The 26,758-nt window shown below is 40.4% G+C and overlaps 1 protein-coding gene across 1 annotated transcript in view; it reads left to right on the forward strand.

Moving 5' to 3' along the window:
- Nucleotides 1–11,758: 11,758 nt before the first annotated feature.
- The window catches only part of LOC124866503 (RNA polymerase II elongation factor ELL2-like), a 34,715-nt gene continuing 19,715 nt past the window's right edge, over nucleotides 11,759–26,758 (forward strand). The window contains exons 1-2 of the mRNA XM_047362306.1: nucleotides 11,759–11,976; nucleotides 12,517–12,564. Of these exons, the coding sequence (XP_047218262.1) occupies nucleotides 11,839–11,976; nucleotides 12,517–12,564 (186 nt within the window). The 5' untranslated portion in view covers nucleotides 11,759–11,838. The remainder of the gene's footprint in view (nucleotides 11,977–12,516; nucleotides 12,565–26,758) is intronic.

Raw genomic sequence — 26,758 nt, forward strand, 5'->3', positions numbered from 1 at the left:
TTTAGCTCCATCCATCTTCCTGTCAGCTCTGATCAGCGTCTCCACCCCTGCTGAAGAAAAGCATGGGGATGGTGTGATGTGCTAAAGTTATTTTTCTGGCACACATAGGATTCTGCATGTAAGCCAGTAAGTTCAGTTTTGGTAACATCTGGTCGCTTTCTTCCACCTGTTTCCTGTGCCCCCTACATGACACTTTTCAAACTTTAAATGGGTCTTCTTAGGAATTTCAAGCTTTGATCAGGAGCACAGGACGGTTTATCACTAAAACAAATTTAGATTTTTAGCTTTTATGAATTTAGATGGGTTTTAAACACTTGTATCAAATGGCTCATTGCAGGAGGAGGTTTTATTATGCTTCCTGACTATCAATCACCAATATTAAAGCAAGACCACTGTAGACACTACATACCACTCACTACAGTATCATCCTAAATGGTCAACACATGGCAAAAACATATTAAATGGTTCCCAGTAAACCTATAAAACAATGGCTCATGAGAGCTCATGAGCTGCTTTTCTAACTTCCTTTAACAGCAAGCTGTGCTAACACAAGCGTATATGTAAACAAGAATAACAAATGGATATTCGGTTGCAGCCATATTTTCGTTTTTTCTCTGTAACAGCAGTGCAGAAAAGAATATTTCTGTTAGCCTTTACAAAGATAGGCTGCTCCTTGTTGCTGCATTATTTTTTGAAGTAGGCTAAAGTTACCCTTTAGGTACTTCAAGTGGGTCAAAATGTTCCTCCAACAATAAGATGTTGCCCAACCCTGCACAATTCGTTTAAGGCATGCAACCAGTTCATTTCTTATTTTGGAAAATATACCCTCGAAAACCATACAATAGCATTTTTAACGTCAACATTTTGATTTTAAGGGCGTTGGATTTAAATGTTAAAATAACAACACGGTTTCAGAAGCAATTGTTTTCTGATCTCCGTGTATAAAAACTTCAGTAGTCTGGCGTCTCAGTGTTATAGGGCTTTTCTTTCTTTCTGTCCCTGTGGTTATATGAAATTGGCTTCTGCTCCCAGTTACCCAATCCTGTTCCAGGAGGTAGCCACCATTTATTGTTGTCTAGAGTGTGTGTTGGCAGAGAGAGGCTGGTTATTTCTGACCAGACTGACTTTTCAATCAGAAATGGGGCAATTATGACATTCAAGCTGTAAATAAACAGACACTAGCTGTCTCACCTCCAGTAACTTTTTGCTTTAAGCAGAATGTGGTTGCAAGTGGAGAGATGGAAAGCAAACAAGAGCAAGAAAATGTGTATAATCAGACTGATTAAACCCAGACCTTGTCAAGCAGCAGCTACAGTCAGGAAAGATGTTACGAGAATGTTTATGAGGTTGAGATCGACCACTGAACATAAGCCTCGTTTCAGCGCCGTCTCTGTTCATGCCTGCAGTGATTACTCATTCACACCTGTGCAGTGTGCAGTAAAAGTGGAAAACGCTGAGAGCCGGTCTGCTCAGCAAAACTGTTAAAACATCTGGGTCCTCTTAGCGACGAGTGTGCACACGCAGGCGTGCGATGGCACTTTCCCAAAGGGACACTCAGAGATAATAAAAGCTTATTCACATCTCTGATTGTGTTCCTTTGTGGGGAAGTTTGCACCCAGTGCGTCACTTTGAAGACAATGAAAACAAATGTCCCACTCTCACGTGTGAACATTTGCTGAGTAAGCTGGTGTTTACAGTAGGCTAATACTAAATCCAGATGGCGTTCTTTTTTATATCTTGAAATCATTGAGCCGCTCCACGCAGTCATCACAATCACTCTGCACGACTGCTTTGATTAAACCTTATCTCACACTGCTGTTTAGATTCTTTTTTCTTTTTTTGGCCCCTAGCTATCAAACAAGATTTTAATTGCATTTGAGTCTCCTGAAAAGACTGTTCACTTTGTCCTTGGACGCCATTTAAAGCAAACATGATTAATTTTGTTGTGCTTAACAGAGCAAAAGATAAAATCTCATCACTTTCTGCAAAACAGAAAGTGGTGAATATGTGTGCATGTTTCCTTCAAAGCTGTACAGCTTTCAGGGAGAGACTGCGAGGTCGTGCCCCTGCCGACTGCCAACATGCTTCACAAGTAAACTGCCAGCCTTGAAATTCCTCCACTTCTGAAACACACAGAAGCCTGGAGGGGAGCTTAATGTAACATTGTTGGGATATTTTACTGATTTCTGTTGAGGCTTTACATGTTGAGGGAGTTACAGAAACAAGTACAAGACTAACACAGAATTTTGGAAAGGACTCATACTTTAAACATCAAAATGTTTTAATAGGATTTTATGTGAAATAAAAGGAAACGTGGTTTTCAACTTTTTTTTTCCAAATAAAAATCGAAAAACTGTGGTGTGCATTTGCTTTCTGCCCTCCTCATTCAATGCTTGACTGCACCTGTTCACTGCAATTTCAGCTGCAAGTCTTTTAAGGTATGTTTCTGTCAGCTTTGCACATCTAGAAACTGGTTTAACCCATTGTTCGTTGCAAAATAGTTTGAGAAACGTCAGACTGGAGGAGTGAGTGTCTGTAAACAGATATTTTCAAGTCTGGATGCTGATTTTAAAAAATATATTTATTTCTGGACTTTGACTAGGCCATTCTAATTCATGAATAGGCTTTAATCTAAACCATTTAATTATAGCCTCCGAGCGATTTTTTTCCAGGATTGCGGCGTCCTAGCTCTGCCGTCACATCAACTTTAGCTAGCTCCTCTGCTAAAGACAACATTCCCCACAGCATGATACTGGCACCACCATGCTTCACTGTGAGGATGGTGTGTAAAGGATGATGTGCAGGGTCAGTTTCTTTGCCATATGTAGCATTTTCCACACAGGACACAAGATTCAATTTTGGTCTCATCTGGTCAGAGCACCTTCTTCCACGTCTGCTGGGTTTTTTACATGGTTTGTGGCAAACTGCAACATGACTACATGTGACTTTCTTACATCAAATTCTTCCTGTATGCCTTACTTTCATAAAGACCAAATTTGTGGTGTCAGTGATAAACAGTTTCCTATCAGCACATTCTCATACTTGAGTGGTGGATCAGTGCAGATCCTCAAGAATCAACACAGACATCTAGGTTGCTTCTCTTGTTCATGCTCCAGTTTAGGTGGACAACCATGTCCTGATAGGTCTGCAGTTGATCCATAAAACATGAGATATCTTTTTAATGCTTGGAATATTCCTTTATAACCCAACCCTGCTTTAAACCTCACCTGTCTGTTAAGTTCATTGGTTTTTACTGTTCTGTTTATTTTGTCCTCTTAAAAACTTCCGATAACCTTCACAAAACAGTGGTATATATAATTATAGGCTATTTTTTAATTAGGTGACTTCTGAAGGCAGTTAGTTGAACTGCATTTTATTTGGAGGTATGAAGGTAAGTTTAAAGGTAGCTGAAGACATATGCCACTAATATTTATAATTCTATTAGTAAAAACATATTAAAAGATTTTCCTTCCACCTCTTAATTACACACTACTTTGCGTTGGTTAATAACAGAAAATCCCAGTAAAACACACCGAGGTACGTTGTTGTAACATGATGCAATGTGAGCGACAGTCACCTGGTTCATTCAGTTGGAAAATTACATTCAACATTTAGCTCTCACTACTTTGTTGCAATTCATTGACACAACACCATCTTTAATTAAAAACAGAAATCGAGAAATGGGAAATTCCATTTTGGGCTTCAATTATTCTGTCATATTAGTTGTTTTTTTTATCAGGGTGTCATGCAGTAAGTCACTTATCTTGTCCCTCTCCACAAAAAATGCTCAATAAATTGAGACACAGACCATACTGGAAAGGGCGTGTAGAGCATCTTGACACATTTGATAACATTTCTCAGAGGTTCAGCTGCGTTTTATCAGCTTCTCATTCAGGCTGTCCTAAATAGCAGATATGTAAAAGCAGTCAAACAGCCAGAAGGATGGAGCTAGTATCCATCATCTGAAATATTACGCAAAGTAAAATTATCAGGACTTCAGACTTTTCATTTCCTAACTCACTATTCAGAAAAATAATAATCATTTGATAATTTTGTCTTCTTTAATACAGTGGACCATTTAGTAGTCTATGCTTCTTGGGTGCAGTAAAGTGATGTAGAGGAAAAGAGAAGAAATAGAATAGAATTTTCTATTAAAAATAGAAAACCATGAAAAGTACACCAGTAAACAGCAAGAAAATACCGAATTACAGACATGACCATGGTTTAAAGGGTTACTACATGTAAAGCTGTTTAGCTGTTTTATTATTTGACAGTCTTTTTAAAGAAATTGATTTTTTTTTTCACAATTCCTTGTTTTTGTCTTGTACTTTTCATGAAAATGAACATTTTAAAGAAAATAGTCTCAAAGCTTCTTAGAGAAATCTGCTGGACTTACACAGGAAGTAATAAAAAATACGTGCTGTAGAGCACTGGCGTTAAGTTGATGATGGTTTCATGACCTTAAAATCCATATTCTGGGGTTCTAAAACAACCCAAAATCATCGACTCTCCACCACCGTGCTTGACAGCTGGTCTAGGATGTTTGTGCTGATATGCTACAATTGGATTTGCCAAACATCTTCACTTTGATCCCATCTGTCTAGAGGATATTGTTCCACAGTTTGGGTTGTTTGTATAGCTAAAACTTTGCAAATCAAAGCTTACTTTTACTCTTCAGGTAGTTGGAAGTTCACAACTGCCTGAACCACAACATTTATTGTTTTTCTAAATCTGGCTCCCCAATGTGGCCTTGGCAACTTCTGCTAACTGGCTATCAATAAAATATCTCCTGGATGTTATATAAACACGACGCTCTTCCCCAGCAATCCCCTACCAGCTGTGTGCTGATAGGACTATGCGGCCGATTGATAAAACTTCCACCTCTCTTCTCAAGGACAATGGCGCTTCTTGACAGTCTAATTCTTGCAAACACATTCAGAGTTATACATTCGCAGCCTCAAGATTCCACCGTACCCTTGCTAAATCTTTACTTATGTGTGTGTTTCTTACCCCTGCTGAGGTTTTTTGTACTATTTCAGACTCTATTTTGCTAAGAATAGAGTCTGAAATATGATTTTTTTTCCTCCTATCTTACTTTACCTAAATGTGTGATTTCATTACTTTTCATAGATTTTCAGATTTCTCAGAAGGATTACCAGCAAAAGCCAAATATAATTAGTATTTCATTACTTTTTCATTGATTTTTTGTTTTATCAGAAGGATTACCAGCGAAAACCAAATATTATTAGTAATTTGGACTTTAGCTGCTCTTACACCAGTGACCCAGCTTTCTTAATTAGACTACAATGGACTGTTATTACTGCAGTACCGGTAAAAGCAATATATTATTAGCTGCTGAAAATGTGGATTAAAGCTGTTTTGTACCAGTGACTCAGCTTCACTAGTTAGAATTCAGTGGAATAATGAGACTATTAGATTTCTCAGAAGGATTCATAGATTTTTAGATTTCTTAGAAGGATTGTGGTATCATTTGATTTGTTTTTTCTGTGTCTGTATCTGTGTTTATTTTCTTTGTGATTGTATTGTAATTGTATGTACAGCGCTTTGAGTGTATCATTACTGTAAAGCACTATATAAATAAACTTACCTTACCTTACCTTATTTTGCGATTATTAGAGAGAAGACGCTTCCTGGCAACTGTTCCTAAGAAGCTGCACTTTGATAGTCGTTGTCTAATCACAAACATTTAACAATGTCTAAGATGGAGTGTTTTAGCTTCATGTCATTTTTCTGAGTACTGGATGGCCCAGACTCAAAAGGAACATACTGGGCCATCTGCTTGGACAGAGTTGCTCACATTTGCAGGTGATTAATCGAATGTGTTCAGTTTGCAGAATCAGAAAATTATAATATTACATACGATCATTAAAAAGGGATATTTTAAACAGGTTTCTGAAAAGTATGTTCACTTATATGCACTCAATACTTGGTCGGGGCTTCTTTTGCTAAATTATTACATCAATGTGGCGTGGCATAGAGGAGATCAGCCTGTGATTCTGCTGAGGTGTAACTGAAGCCCAGGTTGCTATGATAGTGGTTTTCGGTTCATCTGCATTGCTGGGTCTCATCTTCCTCTTGACAATACTCTATAGATTCTTTATGGGGTTCAGCCCATGTGTAGGATTGTCTGTGTGTAGTGGGTCTTGATGCACTGACTCCAGCCTCAGTCCACTCATGGTAAATCTCCCCAAAATTCTCATTTTGCTTGACAATCCTCTTAAGGCTGCAGTGATCCCTGTTGCTGGTGCACCTTTTCCTACCACACTTTTTCCTTCCGCTCTATAAACCAAAATTCTATGAATATGCTATAACTTTTTAACAATAGTCAATTTTCTGGGACATTGCATTTTTGGGTATTCATTATCTGTAAGCCATAATTATCAAAATTAAAAGAAATAAAAGCTTGAAATATTTAAATCTGTGTGTAATGAATTATATAGTATGTAATAAAGAGTTTCACTTTCTGAAATGAGTGACAAGAAATATTGATTCTTTTCACGATATTCAAATTTTTTGAGCTGTACTTTTTCTGCTCACCAGAATTGTAATTTTTACACACCTAGTGGAGGGTACTGCCACTCATGGAGAAAGCCTTTTCTCCAGAAGGACTGTGGGAAATCAGTTGTTTTTAACTTTAGTAACATTGCTTGAGCCAACATCAGCTGCTTCTAAGCGTTGAGAACTGGGAAAACATATGAAATGTACAGGTTAGGGGCTGGAAAAGGGTTGAGCATCTGTTGTTGATTCTTATTTCAGCTGGCGGTGTTCTGCCCCAGGCCTCGCTACAGGGAAAATATCATACTCACTGGTAGAGTTGAATTGTGGGAACTGATGGTATCTTTGTTTCTTCTAAAGTGGATGTTCCTGAACTGCTCATTCTGGATCTGACCAGAGAAAAACATGCCCCTTCCAGATCAACAGATGCTTGCAAGATTTAATAGTAATTTTAAATATATACTTCCTGGACCATCATGTTCTCCTTGTGACCCTGATTTTAGTGCTTCCAGAACACTGCCACCTCTGAACAATAAGACTACATAAATAGAGTGTGCAGGTGTTGTGTGAGTAACCAACCTCAGGTGTGGAACGTCATTCCCAGGGGGTCAGTATGCATTAGTGGTATGCAGCAGATGGCAAACCAAGATGAGACAGAAGTCAGGTAAATGTGACAAAGAAGGAGGGGCAAAAGTGGTTTGATCTCTTGTTTTTGTTCTTTGGGGGGAGTGCTTGAAGCCCCTTCCTGCTTGAGCAGGTTAGTAGGAGCAATGACTCTGGTACCTATGACTCATATAGTAACCATTCAGTGAGCTGTATTTCAAAATAAAAAGAATATTTTTGCTCTAACGCAACATGTATTATATGTTTGAGACTTCCATTACAATTAGAGAAAAAAAGCTTTCTCAAAAATGGCACATTTCCAGGAATATGGTACAGTGCCCTACAAAAGTTTCCACAGCTCTTGAACTTCTTTACATTTTCTCACTTAATAAAGAGAACTATTTTTATAAAACAAGTTGGTCTATCATTTTATGTGATAGACCAATACAAACAAGTGCATGATTGTGAAGTGGAAGAAAATGATATATATATATATATATATATGCAGGGTAATCCTGGAAGAAAAACTGTCTGAGGATCCAAATGTCTTGAAAATGGGGTGGAGATTTAGCTTCCAGCAGGAAAATTACCCTGAACATCCAGCCAAAGCTACAATGAAATGCCTTGGATCAAAGTATATGTTCGAATTATGTGTTAGAATGGCCCAGTCAAAGTCCAGACCTAAATCAAGGTAAGACTTGAAAATGTGTGGACACAGATGATCTCCATCCAATCTGACTGAGCCAGATGTATTTAGCAAAGAATGGGCAAAGGCTTCAGTTTCTAGATGTACAAAACTGGTAGAGACATATCCCAAAGACTTGGTTCTACAAAGTCTTGACTCGGCCAAGTTCAATATACATGCACACCACACTTCAGGTTTCTATTTGTAAAAATAATGGGAAACAATGTGTTTTGTGTTTGTCTATCACATAAAATCCTAAGAAAATACACTGAAGTCTTAGGTGGAAATGTGACAAAATGTAAAAACTTCTTGAACATTCACCTTCATGATCACTTTGCAAGGCACTGTCTAAAGATGCTCTGCCTTGTGTCTACAGCTGACCACCAGTAAACACCCTGTCTCCTGCCCCTCCCCCATCTACTTTCATTCAGGCAGTAGCTTAGCAATTTAACTAAATAGGCTTACTTGTACGACTCTTCTGCTTTCTCACAGTTATGCAAGCATTTAAGTTGCTTTGATTTGGTGTCATTCTTCACAGTCATGGTTGATTGACTATAAAACATTCAAAATAATGTGTGAATATCCTTGAATAATATGTGAATATTCTTAAAAACTAGACAGAATTCCCAGTAAAGGGCGTTAAAAATCAGTTTTTGTTATTTCTCTTGAATCCTGTGAGAAATGGAAAGGGGAATCTTTCTTGTTAAGGATTACAAAGTGACCCACAGAAGCATATTTACTGAGCAGGTCTCAGCAGCAGATAACACCCTTTCCCCACTAACAGACAATATAGAGAAATTCAGGTCAACAAATAAGATACCCCTGGGATATGGGACTGGAGGACTGTCTTTTTAAACATCACCGGTAAAACAGAAGGAATTTGCTACTCATCGAGCAGGAATGCCTGTTTCCATGAGAAAACACTGTCTTGTTGCTTTGCATTGATAACCCTGCTCTGCTTTGCAGCCACCTTCTGCAGAGCAGACGCATGCTGACTGTACGACTGTTTTCAAACAGTTCTCAGTATTTAGACTTGACCACTGTCTTCTTGGAAGGATAAATGACATCCACGTTTTTTTTCCTCTGCAGACTGGTTGATGTTTGTTTTCCCTTTAGAATTTTTATCTAATCTTCATTTCCCCCATCCATACCACAGTAAAAGCTGTGGTAAGGATGCTTTTTTGTGACGCTTGAAATTCACAGCATTATTTGGTTTCACTGGCTGGAGTTTTAAAGGTGAGCATATGAGGCCCGGAAGGGAATTCAAGTTAGGAGTTAAAGCCTAAAATACAAGTATGTTATTTTAAAGATTTAAAATTTTAAAGAACACACATCAAATAATGGAAAAACGAAATCTCAAATCGAAGTACAATGTCATGGTTATGAACAGATATATGGCAGGCCACTTAAACATATAATCAAACAGTGATTACATTTTGTTACAGGTCCTTCTCAAAATATTAGCATATTGTGATAAAGTTAATTATTTTCCATAATGTAATGATGAAAATTTAACAGTCATATATTTTAGATTCATTGCACACTAACTGAAATATTTCAGGTCTTTTATTGTCTTAATACGGATGATTTTGGCATACAGCTCATGAAAACCCAAAATTCCTATCTCACAGAATTAGCATATTTCATCCGACCAATAAAAGAAAAGTGTTTTTAATACAAAAAACGTCAACCTTCAAATAATCATGTACAGTTATGCACTCAATACTTGGTCGGGAATCCTTTTGCAGAAATGACTGCTTCAATGCGGCGTGGCATGGAGGCAATCAGCCTGTGGCACTGCTGAGGTCTAATGGAGGCCCAGGATGCTCCGATAGCGGCCTTTAGCTCATCCAGAGTGTTGGGTCTTGAGTCTCTCAACGTTCTCTTCACAATATCCCACAGATTCTCTATGGGGTTCAGGTCAGGAGAGTTGGCAGGCCAATTGAGCACAGTGATACCATGGTCAGTAAACCACTTACCATTGGTTTTGGCACTGTGAGCAGGTGCAAGGTCGTGCTGAAAAATGAAATCTTCATCTCCATAAAGCTTTTCAGCAGATGGAAGCATGAAGTGCTCCAAAATCTCCTGATAGCTAGCTGCATTGACCCTGCCCTTGATAAAACACAGTGGACCAACACCAGCAGCAGACCATCACTGACTGTGGGTACTTGACACTGGACTTCTGGCATTTTGGCATTTCCTTCTCCCCAGTCTTCCTCCAGACTCTGGCACCTTGATTTCCGAATGACATGCAGAATTTGCTTTCATCCAAAAAAAGTACTTTGGACCACTGAGCAACAGTCCAGTGCTGCTTCTCTGTAGCCCAGGTCAGGCGCTTCTTCCGCTGTTTCTGGTTCAAAAGTGGCTTGACCTGGGGAATGCGGCACCTGTAGCCCATTTCCTGCACACGCCTGTGCACGGTGGCTCTGGATGTTTCTACTCCAGACTCAGTCCACTGCTTCCGCAGCTCCCCCAAGGTCTGGAATCGGCCCTTCTCCACAATCTTCCTTAGGGTCCGGTCACCTCTTCTCGTTGTGCAGCGTTTTCTGCCACACTTTTTCCTTCCCACAGACTTCCCACTGAGGTGCCTTGATACAGCACTCTGGGAACAGCCTATTCGTTCAGAAATTTCTTTCTGTGTCTTACCCTCTTGCTTGAGGGTGTCAATAGTGGCCTTCTGGACAGCAGTCAGGTCGGCAGTCTTACCCATGATTGGGGTTTTGAGTAATGAACCAGGCTGGGAGTTTTAAAGGCCTCAGGAATCTTTTGCAGGTGTTTAGAGTTAACTCGTTGATTCAGATGATTAGGTTCATAGCTCGTTTAGAGACCCTTTTAATGATATGCTAATTTTGTGAGATAGGAATTTTGGGTTTTCATGAGCTGTATGCCAAAATCATCCGTATTAAGACAATAAAAGACCTGAAATATTTCAGTTAGTGTGCAATGAATCTAAAATATATGAATGTTAAATTTTCATCATGACATTATGGAAAATAATGAACGTTATCACAATATGCTAATATTTTGAGAAGGACCTGTACATGCCTACAGCAGGGTTCTTTGTGGTTAAATTCACACTTTTACTGAGCAGGATTGAAATCATATCTAAAATTGTATTTCAACAAGAAAATTATGTTTCAAGAAAATCTCATTTTAATAGAATTCTCACAAATTCTAAAACAATTGAGCCGTCTTCTGGTTATCCATTGCAGATAGTTGGATTTCAAATGTTCCTTTTTGAAAAGAACATTTTAGATGTTCAGAAGACATTTTTTATCTTTACTGGACAAATGAGCATTGATGATATAGGTGTACCTGTTCTACACACTCCAATTTGTTGCTTAATCTAATAATTAAATTTTAGAGTCTTCTTCAGATGAATGCTGCGTTGTTTTAACAGTTGTTTACACCACCAGTAGAATTTTAATTATTATTTGAGCTGATTCTATTATAAGATAGAATCATATAAAACACAAAATCCTGGCAATGTCCTGTTTATGAGTGTAATGCATGCCCGCAGAGTGGTGCAAACAAGCTGCCAGCTGCTAACGGGGGAGCTGCATCGTGGGTTTAACGTTTGCAGTTTCCTCTCTCCAGTCGTGTCAGTTGAACCACAGGTGAGCTTATAGTTTGTAGCCAAAACAGCTTCACAAAAATGCAACACAAATGAATCTCAGCTGGGTTGAAGTGTAAATTCTAACGTAGCTCTACTGAATGTGTCTGTGATGTAACCACAGCATAACGGGTCCTGCTTATTGCTTAGATGACAGCCCACTCTGTGACATGGCTACGTTATCGTTTTGATGTAAGGTAACTGTGATCTGATCGCTCCGAGCCATGTGAACTGCAGTTGTTATGCTCCTCAAATTGACACCAGGTGTGAAAAGTCTTCTTCTGTGTGGCCACAACAATTGAATGACTATATGGCTTGCCATACAGGGATCTCTCCGTTGACTGTAGGCCCCGCCCGCGTCCTGACGCTGATCTGACAGAGGAAAGCTGCTCTAACTGGAGAACAGCGGGGAGAGCCAGCGATGGCTTCACTCAGACAGGAGCACCACTATGGGCTCTCCTGTGGAAAAGCTACCAAAAACTGCCCCAGCATTACTCTGTACCACGTCAAGCTCACAGACACTGCGATCAGAGCTCTGGAGGCTTATCAGAACCTCAAGGTACAATATTTTATTTTTGTCTCTTTAAGGAGGGGGTGCGTTTATTTTATTTTTTCACATCTCAAAAAGTTGCGCTGTTTCCTTTAAGATATTGTACAGCTGCTGTGTGTAGTTTTTTTTTTTTTTTTTTTTTTGTATTTGCTATTAGCAGCATAAAGGCTAGAATTACTCCTGTCAGTCTACAGCTGCTGGTTTCTGTGCTTCTACCCAGAACCAGCGTCTCCCTGGTGCACAGAAAAGTGGGACAGAACCCTGTAATTATCTTCAAAAACAAACTACTCAGCTGTTGCTTTGAAACTCTGCTTTTTTTCCCCTCCAGTTTAAGTTAATTTCAGAAGATCTCTGTATAGAAACACGGAAGCTTATCTGGTTTAAAAAGTAGGCTGCTTTGTCTCATAATTAGCTCCAATGAAGACCATTGAGAGGCATTATTGATTGTGTAAAATCAACTTACAGCATAATTGTGTTTACTGGACTAATTAAAGGAATTTACTTTGCATACATGCAAAAATGAATTGCTCCTTCCTTTCTTTCTTACAGGGAGTTTTACAAAATGAGACATCAATCTGTTTCAAAGGAAACCATGGGGTAAGTTTTTCTTTTCATTTGTATGTTTAGTTTTATGTGTATAATGAAGAAACACTTTTTAACCATTTACCTGCGATATACAGGGAGGTATACCTATCTGCAGCGCATGCAGCTTAGCTCATTTGCCTAAATGGATGAAACTGCATTACAGGATGAGTGGTGGTGTTAAAAAGGCTGTCAACCCTTCTATAAAAAACATAAAATCCAATAATTTCTTCTTTTGTCTTGATTCATCATGCTTCACTGACGACTCACTGTGCCCCACGGTGCTGCCACCCTCTGAGCACTGGGAGGGGAGCTTATGCCTGGTCCTTGGCAGCAGATAGGAGCCACGCAGGTTACTGGGTCAGGCTGGTGACTGTGCAGGGGATTTGTTGGGTCAGCAAGCGGTGCTGGGAAAAGAATGAAGGAGGGGAACATTGAGAGGGTGGGGTGGGGGAGGGCATTGTTGGAGCTGGAGTCAACCTGAGAAATTGTTGATGAGTCAGAGAGGCAGAATAACCTTATTCTTGTTCTCATTTCTAAAAATACAATTCAGACTTTAAATGTGTGTCTGGGCATCTATAGTTGCTTGCAGAAGTGTTCATACCCCTTACACTTTTCAACATCTTGTCATGGCTTTAATGTATTTTCTTAGGATTTATTATGATAGTTTTCAGCCCCCCCCAGAACCACCCCTCCACTGCTGCTTTGTTTCTATCTTCTCAAATAGATTTAGCTCTGGACTTTAACTGGGCCATTCTGACACATTAATATGCTTTGATCTAAGCTAGGGATGGGCAATTATCATACCAGTTATCATGATCGTGAAAATGTTTTTTTTTGTTTTGTTTTTTTTATTGTCCTAACAATTTTGAATTATGGTGACAATAAACTCTACATGATGATGTTTGCTAACGCCAAAAACCAAAAGAAGTGTTGGGATGGTCACTTTTACTATTTTTTTTCCGCTAATGGTTCCATGACAACACCAAAAAATAACAATAGCAATAGGATTGCACCCTAATGTAACTGGTTTCCTTAAGTTGCCTCCTTAATATTCGGTAAGCTGTTCTTTATTAGGGTTGGTCTTTGTTTAGAAGCACTACATGCCATTGTATGGCTTTGCAGTGACGTGCAGCCACAGCCCCACAATTTATTGCTAGAAAAGGCAGCAAAAGATTTTAAATTGAAATCATTACTTTTATCGTTATGGTGATAAATTCTTCAAAATATTGTTATCAACTTTTAATCCCATGTAAACTTAGTGTTGTTGTCCTGATGGAGGGCAGCCCCACAGCATGATGCCACCACCATGTTTCACAATGGGGGTTGTGTGTTTAGGGTGCTTCGCAATGTTAGTCTTCAATCACACGCACAGTATTGCATGTAAGTTAAGATGTTTTTTTTATTTTAGTCTCATCTGAGGAGAGCACCTTTATCTTCATGTTTGGTATGTCTCCTGCATGGCTAGTGGCAAACTGCAAACAGGACGTCCTATGACTTTCTTTTATTAATCACTTTCTTCTTGCCACTCTACCAGATTTATGTGGTTCACAACTAATAGTTGTCCGGTCAACAAATTCTCCTACCTGGGCTGTGAATCTCTACAGCTCCTCCAGTTACCGTTGGCCTCTTGGCTGCTACTCTCACTATTGATGTCCTTGGGTGGCCGTCTCTGTAGGTTTGTGTAGTTGTCCCATATTCTCTCCATTTTGTAATGGTAGACCGAACAATGTGCTGTAAGATGTTTAAACCGTGGGATATCAACCTGTCTGCCGTGTTCCTCAGTCTTTATGATGCTGTTTGTTCATTGATGTTCGCTGGCAAACTTCTAAGGCCTTCACAGAACAGCTGGATTTATGCTGTGATTAAATAACACACTGGTGGACTGTACTATTTTACTACATAGGTGACATTTGAGGGCAATTAGTTGCACAATATTTTATTTTAGGGTATCAGATTAAAGAGGGCTAAATACCAATGCCACACTTTTGATTTATAAAACATTTTGAAAACCATGTGTTGTGTAATGAGACTTTAACTTTTAAAAAAGTAACCATGCATCCTCTTACTTGCCCTTCATAATTCTACACAACTTATCACTCAAATCCCAATAAAACACATGATGTCTGAAGACATAGTGTGAAAAAGTTCAAGGTGTAGGACAATGTTTCCAAAGTACTCCACAACAGATTCAAGCCATAATATCTCACCCACCTTGCTTTGACTCTTGGGACATCGATGCATGATCTGCAGTAAACAGCCTGAGCTGTGTGTGTTTTGACTTGAGCTGGGAGCAGCTGTGTCCTTGGGGAATACTTACTTTTCAGTCAATGCTAATTGCCCAGGCTGCTTTGAAAGAGTTACAGCCCCCTCCCTGTCACGACAAAACTAGCTGAGTGGTGGTGAGTTTTTAAAGGGGGCCTATGGAGTCATCAGACTGGTTAAACCTGATTAGGTGGGAAGGTTTTTTGTGGCTTCTGGATAGTTTGGAAAAAAAACTAAAAATAAATAAATAAATAGGAATAGTTTCTGTTTTTTAATTTTCAGAATCCATGGTACAGTATGACAAAGTTAGGATATATAACTGGCTGAAAGTGTTTTGGTTTTTTTTGCCAGGATGACATAGTTCTGTGCACAGGGGTTAGGGGTTAGAGGTGAAGAGGGGGTCAGTCAGTTGTTTTTCTTTGGCTTTGGGGGAGTTGTGTCTCTGACGTTGCCACACAAATTGCTATCAATGCTCTGTTCACTGGGGGTTACAATGTATCTGAATGGGATTTTATGTGATAGGCCAACTCAAAGTAGCAACTAACTGTGGAAGGAAAACTGATACACAGCCTTCAAAAGCTTTTTTGCAAAATAAATCTGAAAAGTGTGGCTGCATAAGTATTCAGCCCCCTTCACTCTGATCCCCCTACATAAAATCCAGAGTAGCTACATGGCTTCAGAAGTCCCCTAATTGGTTAATAGGCTCCACCTGTGTGTAATTTAATCTCAGTATAAATCCTGCTGTTCTGAGAAGGCCTTAGATGTTTGTCAGAGAACATAGGTGAACAAACAGCAACATGAAGACCAAGTAAAATAGCAGACAGGTCAGGGAGAAAGATTAAGCGTTCATTCTGTAGATTAGTGTTATTATTTTTGAAATGGTTTACGCTAGTAAGATTTCAGCTGAGATCATTCTGTACTAAAAACGTTTATAGTTCTGAAACCTTTTCTGTTTTTTAAGGGATTGGAGCAAGTCTCAAACCCCTCCAATTATACAGCACAGAGGCCTAAGGTTAATATCAAAATAAGTGTTAAGAGGTAATGACAGGAGCTGTAGTGCTCTTGATTACACACGAAGGCATTATGACTTGTGTTTGTATTAGCTTTCGCTGTCTGCTTGACCCAGACATCTACAAGTGTTTTGTGTCTATTACAGAAGCACTTTATCAGTAGGGTGAACAGGGCTGCTGATATGAACTCTGCACTCTCACCATCGGTGTGTGCATCTAAGTATACACAGCAAATGCCCCTTAAATGCTGCAGTGATACACTGGCTACTTTGCGTGTGTGCAGATTCTCGTAACATAAATATAACATAAAACCACCACAGATGCATACAAGTAAAGCAAGCAGCTATGCTGTGGATATCCTCTGGGCATGTGGCTCATACCTGCCCTACTGTAGCCTTGAAAAAGCTTAATAGGATATATATATATACCTATATATATATATATATATATATATATATATATATATATATATATATATAAAGGGAAAAACATTTTGCATCCCTTTATTTTAACATTCTAATTCAGCGAGCACAACATTGACGAGCACATTGCTAACAGGCTTCTTCTTCTGCGCTAACCTTAACAAAGATTGAACACACTATCCTTAACCTATCAGGTGGAAGCTGGACTGTCACTACTCCTCCAAAGAGAAATTACATCACATTTTATGAATAAGTAAATGATTCCAAAACCACAAATGGAAAAATTCAGTAAAAATAAAAAAAGACAAAAAAGGAAAGGAAAAATAAATTAAAGGGAAAACAAATCATTCTGAAAAATATTTCCAAAATTGGAATATCAAATCAATCTTTTTTGTTGTTTTAATAAAAATGAACAGAAGTCTATTTTCTTTATGAAGTCAAGAGTATCTACCAGCTGAACAATCCACAAGATCTCATGATAAATAAGTATTTTAAGATGACCATCCCCACCCAAGAACCTCCATCCACTGTCTTTTTCTTGCCTAAGAAACTTCCCAAAAAAGAACAAGTTTCAAAATTTAAAAGCCCAAATTCTGGGTCTTGTGTCAGCACTGCATTACTTCATGTTCCTTACAGACAGTGAAAACTCCCATTAATGTGGTGCTTTTATTGCGACTCTTCAAACTGTGGGAACACGAGGACGAAAACGTCCTACGCTATAACATTATAAACAACATAAACTATAACATTTAAATCTTGGGATATCCTGATACCAGTAATCGATCCATGTCTAGTCACTCATTTATTTATTTTTTTTGTGGCACGAGAGACCTTTATTTTTCATTTTTTCGACAGTAGGTAGACAGGAAAGAGGGCAAAGAGAAGAGGAGACATTTAGCAAAGGTCGCCGGGTCCAGGACTCGAACCCGGGACAGCCCCATCAAGGACTAAAGCCTCACATCAACATCAACAGCGCCGTGCCCCATCAATCATTTAAAAGAAAAATTTTTATTGGCAATGACTTGTGTGTAAAAGGGTGGTTTACACAGTCTGTAGACATGATTGATTTGGGTCCCACCTCCTTCATCCTGTCTGCCCTCCTTTATGCCCATCTTGCTGCAGTTAAAAGTGGATCCCCTGAGGACCCTCTGAATGTTTAGTATGTTTCTGTGGCATAGGATGGAAATAGACATTTATAGCTCTTGTTTAACTGTTAGTGTACACGTTTAAAGGAAGGATTATGATTTTCTTGCCTGTGTGCGTTCAGGCTGGCTGTGCTACGACCCTGACAGTCCCCTCTGATTGTGTGTTGTCGCCTCTGTTTTGAATAACAATGAGCAGGGAATGCAGGCAATGCGCTTAGTCCAGATGTGTGGTGATGTGGCCTCAGGGCTTTTTTTTTGGGCCCAGCATAGTAGAAGAATGCGGATCCAGTGGTCTGGAAGCTACAACTGAGCATCAAACATGCTATAAAGAGATTTTAATTTGATGTTTCTTGAATGTTTAACATCATCCTTGAATGCAATCTCTACAGTTCCTTTCAACAGCTATTCTATTCCTTGAACGTTTTCACATTGTGCAATTTCATGTGAAACACCAGCACAGAGTTGTGCATAATTATGTGGTGGAAGGAAATGATCCAGGGTTTGCAGAATATTACGAATAAAAATCAGAAAAGAATGTCATGCCTTTGTTTTCAGCCAGAGCCAATACTCTGTTGAACCACCTCTCTCTGCAGCTGATGCTGCAAGTCTTGTAGAATTTATTTCTACCTGCTTTGCCCTGAACTGAAAAAAATAGCTCCAACTATGCAGCATGGGTGGACACCAAATGTTAACATCAATTTTTAAGTCTTGGCCCCAGATTTTAATTGGAATTAGGTCTGGAATTTACTGGACGATTCTAACCCATAAATGTGCTTTGATCTAAACCATTGCATTGTAGCTCCGGCTGTACGTTTAGCATTCTTGTCTTGCTAGAAGTTAAAGCTCTGATCCATTTCCCTTTCAACTCTGCAGATTTTGTTCTGGGATTGCCCTGAGTTTAGCTCTATCCATGTTCCCAGTCAACCCTGACCAGCTTATCTGTCCCTGTCAAAGAAAGGCATCCACACATAGGTGTGGCATTATACTGCCACACCTATGTGTCAGTATGGTGATGGTGTGTTCCATCACAAATAGCTTTTGTTCTTGGTCTTATCTCACTAGAACACCTTGTGACAAACTTTGAGCATTTAACTGAATGCAATTGGTTTTGCTATATTTTATTTATGGGTATCAAAGTTAAAGAGGCTAAATACAAATGAACACTTTTCAGATCTTCAAATGTTCCTTTAACTTCAGTTATGCACTACTATTTATTTGTAAATCAACAAAATACATAAAAGTTGGTGGTTGTAATGTGAAAAAATGTGAAAAAGGTTTGAGTGGTTGGAATACTTTTCCAAGAATACTGTAAAATATTCATCAGTATATAATCCAGTAGGGTTAATTTGGTACAAGAAGCACACTTTTATTTTACACTGCAAAACAGCTTTCTCTGCATTTCCGTAATCTCTTTATCATGCTGCATGTGCTGCTTATGTCACCTGGTAAAAATACTACAAGATTTACATAATTTCACATCGGCCAACAAGTGCAAAGTTGTTTTAAGATTATGACGTTTTAAACAGCACTGGGTGCTGTTGCTGCGTCTCAAAGACCAGGAATGAAAATCTTTCTCACTGACTGGATTACCTTTAGGCTTATTGAGACTGTGACCACACAACCAAGACAAACTTCCCTCTGAGATCCAGCAGGCACTCTTAAAAAAAATGGCTCCTGTATTTAATTAGGCTGCTTGAACTTAAGGAGCATATCTGGACTTGCTAAAGAATGAGTCCTGTCTAATTGGGTTGTGTAAAAGCTCACTATATAACTTAATGAGACCCTAAACCTCTCAGTTCTCCGTATCCCAACACGTGTGGCGTACCACTGTCCCGCTCAGACGTTGTTGGGTGCCTGTAGTTTGAAAGTTTGTTGAAGTTGACAGTCCGACCCTGAGGCAGCTGCCCCAGACGGGGGGATTCTTGTGGCACCCCCCACCCCCACCATCTACCTGTCTGTCTGTCCCTTTCTCTGCCAGTTGTGCAGTGCCGACTACAGCTCTGCCTCTCTGTGAAATTGCAAATGGAAAGGAATAGAAGGTGATTATAGGCTGGGACTTGATTACATGCACTGTCTCCCACTCATGGAAGCCACATTAATCACCCAGTGTCGCCTTGTGAAACCCAGTGAGGGAGAAGACTCTCTGCAGCTCCAAGCCTCAACAGACTGACAGGGAGGCTCGTAAAACACACGGCTGCATTTGAAGAGCCACAAAAATGTGAGCTGATTTCTCTCCTGTACAGCCCTGCTGCCCTGGTCTTTGTGTCTCCTCCCTGCATCTAGAGACACAGACGCACATTGTATTTCGCATCTCTATCCCTCTATCCTCCATTGTAGCAGTGTCTTTAGTGGCATGTGTCAACTTGTGGTCCTGGGAACAATTCACCCCTTTTGTTTGCAGTAAGATGATGAGAAGTGGTGTTTACTGAAGTGTGGTGAGGATCTGTGTGTGTTTCTGAGGCAGGGGTGAGGATGTTTGCTCATCGTCCAACTTGGCCTCTCTCCCTCGTCTTTTATGAGTGCCAGTAAGGCTGATTATGCCCTGCTGAGAGTAGTTGGAGCTGAGCCCTTCTTTGCTCATGCTGGATTAACACACTCTCACTCGCAGAGTTTGCATTAGCAGCCGGCCCAGAGTGACCCCCCCCCCCCCCCCCCACCCCCCATCCCTGACAACAGACAGGGATGGTGACGGCAGGTTTCACCCCCTCCTCCTCCTCCTTCTTGTCCTGCACGTCTTCCCAATCCTCCAGCCTGCCACAAAGGGGGAGAAGTGCCATGGCATCCCACTCCAGAGGCGGGGACAAAAGATGGGCTGTTTTGAGAGGGCCATTACCCAGGCTGCAGAGGATGTGGAAACAATGGCCTACAGCAGATCTACACCCAGACCTGACATCCAACCAAAAGGCTCACAGGAAACATAAGCCCCATGAACCGACAGCAGTCTCTCACAGGTTTATACTTTGATAAAGCCAGGAAATTGACCCTTTCCCCTTTTGCACCTTCAACATGTGGAGACATTTCTGACAGTTAAGATAGAGCTGCAGCTCGTTAAGCTTGTGTCACCATCAGGCATAGGCTGGTAAAAGATTCTCCCAGTATGATGACCTTAAAAGAGTCCCACAGATTCATGGTATTTACACACACATATAGCAGAAATGTTCAAAATAATCTACTTGATTTTCTTTAAAACAGCAAAGTTTGAACTATTCCTTTTAAAATAATGCAACATATTGATTATTACCGTTATAATTATGTTAACTTTAACATTGATTTACCTACAGTATGTGAACAAAAAAACCACAACAATGGAATCCACACAAATGTACCTATTGTAAAGTCATTTATTGGATATATATGTGGTTTTCCCCATGCAATGCATGTACACTACCGGTCAAAAGTTTTAGATACACATTCTCACTTTATGGGTCTCTTTATTTTCATGACTATTTACATTGTGGATTCTCACCAATGGCAACAAAGCTATGAATAAAGACAAATAAAATTATGTAGTAAACAAAAAGTGTGAAATAACTCTAAACATTTTTATATTTTAGATTCTTCAAAAATATCCACCCTTTGCTTTGATTACTGCTTTGCTCTCTTAGCATTCTCTCTATGAGCTTCATGAAGTGATCACCTGAAATGGTTTTCCAAAGAGTCTTGAAAGAACTTCCCAGAGGTTCATTGAGAGACAGCCAAAGGTTAATATTTCAGTCATTAAAGCAAAGGCCGCTACTTTAAGGAATCTAAAATATAAAACATATTTAAAGGTCTTTTACAATTTTTTGTTTGCTACATAATTTCATATATGTTCATTTACAGTTTTGATGCCTTCAGTGAGAATCTATGTACAATGTCAATGGTCATAAATATGAAGAAAACCATCAAATGAGAAACTGTGTCTAAAACTTTTGACTTGTAGTATAAGTATAAACTAGTCAGTCAGTCAGTCAGTCATTTTCTACCGCTTATTCCATAGTGGGTCACGGGGTAGCTGGTGCCTATCTCCAGCAGTCTATGGGCAAGAGGCGGGGTACACCCTGGACAGGAAGTATAAACTATTAATGAAGAAATATACGCAGAACTAGTTCTAGCTTCTGGCCTTGTTATCTCCATATAGGGCAGTCAATCCTGGAGAGCTGCTCTTTCATAGAGAGGTCAAGGACCCTAAGGTGATGGATGGCGCTCCCTTGGTTTGCACAAGATTTTTCATGACAGGAAATATTTCCTAACAGAGTTTGTACTTCTTGTCAGCCTGTGAATAGTGCGGGAGCTTTCTTTTTAGCCAGCTGACCAACAATGTGCAGTAACAGGTAGGGGAGGTGTGGTACTGCCTTGCTAAACTCCATTCACTACTACACTTTCTCTGCTATCACATTAGAAAACCTTTAACAGTAGGTAAGGTTTGGGAGAAGTGTTTGTGGTTTTGAAACTTTCATGTACCTCCACGCTGAACACTGGCTGTAATATCTATTTACCTTCAGAGCTGATAACTGTGATCCGATAAAGTGTCATTCAGGGCGTCAGCCTCTAATTTGACGGCACATGGGAACACAACGTGGAAGCTGAATGCTTGATGTTTAATCCCACAGGCTGCATGTCCACTACAACTGTTTCCTCTGTGCACTGACATTGCACTTTGGTAGAGCCTTGATGCTGACTGGTCCTGCAACCAAGAAAGCTCGAGAAACTAAAATATGTCTAAAATTTAAGACGATGTGAATCTGCAGGCTAAATTAACCAAACCAGCATATCGGATTACAGTGAGATGTTAGATGTTAAAACAAACCCAAACCAAATTCAAAATAAAGGGTTTGCTCTTTTGGTAAGAAATTGTGTAGAAATCCACAGAGCTTGGACCTAGCCATTTCATTTTTTCAGTCTATTATTCATTTAAAGATTATAAGTAACACACAGATTCTCTGAATATTTTAACTTGAAAGGAATTCCATAAATGTTCCATCATTCATGGTGAGTTAAGTTCTGAAACTACCATGTCCTTTTTTTTTAAGACCTCCTCTTTGGGTTGGGATTGTAGTGCGGGCCTTCTCAGGGAGCAGGCTCGGCTCTGGTGTGGGCCTCAGTGGCTGGGAAAGAGAGTGCTTGTTGTAGTTCCCACAGCAGGAGTGAAGAAATATGCCAGCGGAGGTCATATGAGCAGTCGCCAGAAGATAAATGCCAGCCAGTGCTTCTTTGTACAGTGCACGGCAGGACGCTTGGAGCTGTAGGAGTCAAGGGACGGCACAAACAATAATCCAGTGAACACAGAACGTGAATTATTGAAGTTTTCTGCAGGGACCTCTTCTGAAAATCTCCTCATTTACCTAGTGGCATGTTTCTGTCCAAAGTCAATGTTATTAACACAAAAATGAAGCTGCTAAACAGCAAAATAAAGTAAAAAGAACCGGTCTGCATGCTTTGACCGCTGGATTTCTGAGAAAGGGCCTTTCAAATTGAACTTTTGTCACATTACAACTAGTGTGATAGACCATCACAAAGCATTGCATAATTTTGAACCAAGTTTTTGTATTTTTTATTGTTTTTAGCCGTGTCCTGTCCAGCGGAGTATCCCTCAGAATTGTTGTCTGAGTGCCAGGAAAAAGCCCAACAGATTTACTTTCACAAGTGGAGCATTACGGCTAACGCTTTAAAGCTCTGCTTGATACTTATAAAAAGAAACTTTATTAGAAACTGCTTCGGGATTATTTCAATTGTTAAGTACACGCAGGCAGAAACGAAAAGGAAAAAAATAAGAAGCACAAAAGAGAGAGAGGTGGATCAAAAAGGAAAAGGGGAGAGAAGGAGAAAAGAATGGAGGAGAGAAAGAAGGATGAAGAAAATACAAGAAAACACCCTGCTTGCTTCTACACCTGCAGAAACGTTCATATTAACAGCTTTTTTACTAAAAAGTGCACAGTACTTATGAATGCAAGATGTATTTAGTGGTAAACGTGTCTCAAAATAGAACATTTGTGTATCTGTTAACACCTGAATCTAAACACCTGTGGGTCTGAGTGTGAACCCCTGGACCTGGGACAGATACAGAGGTGATCCAACCATAGACATCCAAAGGCCCCCCAGAGCACAGGAACCCCAGGAGAACCACCGCCTGGACTACACCAACCCCCCCAGAGAAGAGCAGGGGAGAGTCCCAGGGGAACCACCCAGCAGCCAAAGTGCAGAAGCCCCAGGAAACTGCAGTGACGAGCCCACAGGCCCCGCCGGCAGCCATCTACGCCCGAGCAGATCCAGCCATGGACCCACAGACCTGAGACCCCGGGACTCATCACTCCCCAAGCAGAGGCCCGACAGAGCCCAGGGGTCCAGGCCCCAACAAGCAGCCACCGGGAGTGAGCCAGCACACACCAATGCACCCAGCCCCGGACACTGAGAACCACATGTACACCAGCGGGCAGAGACCCCAACCACCGGCAGGTAGTGGGGCAGGGAGGAAATAGGCCCCACATTTGATGGGGGGCCTAAACTGATCCAGGAAAGGGAGCAGTCCAAGACTCAGCCTGACACAAAAAACAGGCACACACTGTCACAATCACACATTCCCACCCTCATGCGTACACATAAAAACACTCACACCCACTCACCCAACGTAAAGACAAATAACAATGGACATCGTACATTCACTCACACTCCCCATACATACTCTATACTCCCAGGTCCAGGTGCCGATACCCCATAGGGGCAACCAGCCCCCAGATCCAGGAGGTGGTCCCCTTCTCTCCGGAGGTGGAGACAGGTAGACCAACCCAGCACCTGAACCTGGGCTGGGTTAGCCTTGGCTGGTGCCTGAACCTGAGCAACCCCGGCCCAGACCCCGACCCCCAAACTCATCCGGAGAGGGGGCCATGTACAAAAGAGGGGTCTACATGGTCCAGACTAGCCCGCCAACCAGAGGATGAAACAGTCCCAACCCCCCAATGAATTCCGATCCTAACCCCATGAGCCCCCCACCCCCAGTGAACCCCAACATGAATTTCCCCACAGGGCCACCCCCAACCAGGACACAGATATCGAACTCATGGCCCAAACCCAAAGCCTTGAATTCCTTCCCCACGGCACAGGGGCACACCCACACACATGAGCTCCATCCTCGAAAAGCCGACAAAGCCACACCCACACAGTGCAAGCTTCACACACAGCCCCGCTCCAAGCACCCCTGCCACATCCTGCCCCCCACAACACAGTGCGCCGCAATGGCAAGGCAAGGGCCCCTCGCAACACTACCCCAACCAACGAGCACCAAGTTTCTTTTGTAAAAACAGTTCTTATAGCAAAGATGTATCTGTGTTCAGTCCCCCTGAGCCAGACTTTGTAAAGGCCTAAAGATCTTCTGGAGTATCTCCATTACTCTTACGCTCAATCAGATTTAATGCAGAGCATCAGTCATTTGAAAAACAGTCCATTTCAAATAATGCTACCTATTCTCAATTAGATTTAGGTCTGGGCATTGACTGGACTGTTCTTATTAATCAATATGCTATGTTCTAAACCATTCCCTTGTAGCTCTGGCTATACATTAAGGGTCACAGTCCTGTTGGAAAGGGAGCCTCCACCCCAGTCTGAAGTCTTTTGAAGCCTCTAAGAGGTTCCACCATATTATTCTGTGTGGGTTGTATTTAAGGATGATGTGCAGTGTTTGTTTTTGCCACACAGTGTTTTCTGTTTAGGCCCAAAATATTTTAGTGTCCAAACCACTTCTTTCATGCGTTTGCTGTGTCCCCTACATGGCTTGTTGCAAACTGTTAACAGCACTTTGTATGGCTTTTTTGATCACTTTTCTATGAAAGCCAGATTTTCAAACTACAAAATGATTAGCTGTCCTGTGAACAGATTCTTACACCTGGGCTGTGGATCTCTGCAGCTCCTCCAGAGTTACCATGGGGATCTTGGTTGCCTCTCTAAATAGCACGGTCCTTGCTCTGCCTTTCAGTTTGAGTGATAGCCATGTTTTGGTAGGTTTACAGTGGACACACATTTTCAGATGATGGATTTAACATTGCTACCTTAGATGTTCAATGTTGCCTTGCTTTAGATTTCTCACAACTTTCTCTGCGACTTGTCTGCTGTGTTCCTTAGTATTCATGTTGCTGTTTGTTTGCTAATGCTCTCTAACAAACCTTTGATGCCTTCACAGAATAGCTGAATCTACATTAAATTATTAAATTACATTACATTAAATTACACTCAGGTAGACTATGATTACTAATTAGGTGACTTCTTAGGGCAGTTGTTTGCACTGAATTTTATTTTGGGATATAAAAGTAAAGGATTCTCAATACAAAGGCACACCACACTTTTAACATTTTAATTTCTAAAACATTTCGCTCTGCAATCATCCACTACTTGTTGGTCTGTCCCGTAAAATCTCGCTAAAATGCATGGAAACACATGCTGTGTACCAAGCAGCATGCTATACACAAGCTGCAGAAGAACGTGATGACGTCTGTGTGTATCTGCAGTCTAACCAGGTTTTCAGTAACATAAGCCAGGCTGCAAATGTTTTGAATTCATTAAAAAGATGCACCTCAACCTATGAAATATTACCAAAATCCATGTGGGAAATGATGACCTCTCTGGTGTAATTAACATATTTTCTTTAGAAAAAACTGAAACTCAACTGATCTGTTACCTTTTAGACTTTAAATGTGCTCATTACTAAGAGGCTGTCCATAGGCGAAGCATTACACAACCACACAACACATTTTATAATGAACTGAAATCCACCTCAGATGCCTGTAGTGTTTGGTATGTAGTTTGTATAAATTCCTGTGGTGACAGCTTGCCTGTAAAGACGTGTGCCGCAATTTGATAAGAGAAAAGGAGCCAACGTCATGTTGCTTAACTGCAAATTTGTGAAATGTCAAAGGTGATCCTTATAGGCAACAACTGCATGTGAGGAAGGTTGGGCACTAAAAATGAAAGTGGACTCATTGCTGAGTGGTTTCAATGCGTGTTTTCTTTTTCTTGGTGGCTTTGTATTGTTATTCTAGTTGGGACAACACTAGAGCTTATGCAATGCATTTACATTAGGACAAATTGATATTTGCATGCTTTAAAACAGAGCACAGACGCAGCCAGCTTTGTTTTCAAATGTCTAACATCAACAACGGCACACCAAGTCATTTTTACTTTCAACTGTGGCAGTTTAGGACAGATGATGTAAAAAAAAAAACGCTAAAAATAAGCCACAGAGCCTGTTGATAGTTCATTGTCATAAATATATTGTAAGCTCTATAATCAACTTTCATTTCCTGTGAATGGTTTACATGGTCTCATTACGTGCAAAGCCTTTTTAATTTTGGTGTTTTAATTATGTATTTGAACTGATCTTTTGTCAGTAGAATTTCAA

The sequence above is a fragment of the Girardinichthys multiradiatus genome, chromosome 4 (genome assembly GCF_021462225.1).
Source record: "Girardinichthys multiradiatus isolate DD_20200921_A chromosome 4, DD_fGirMul_XY1, whole genome shotgun sequence".
NCBI classification, from domain to species: Eukaryota; Metazoa; Chordata; class Actinopteri; order Cyprinodontiformes; family Goodeidae; genus Girardinichthys; species Girardinichthys multiradiatus.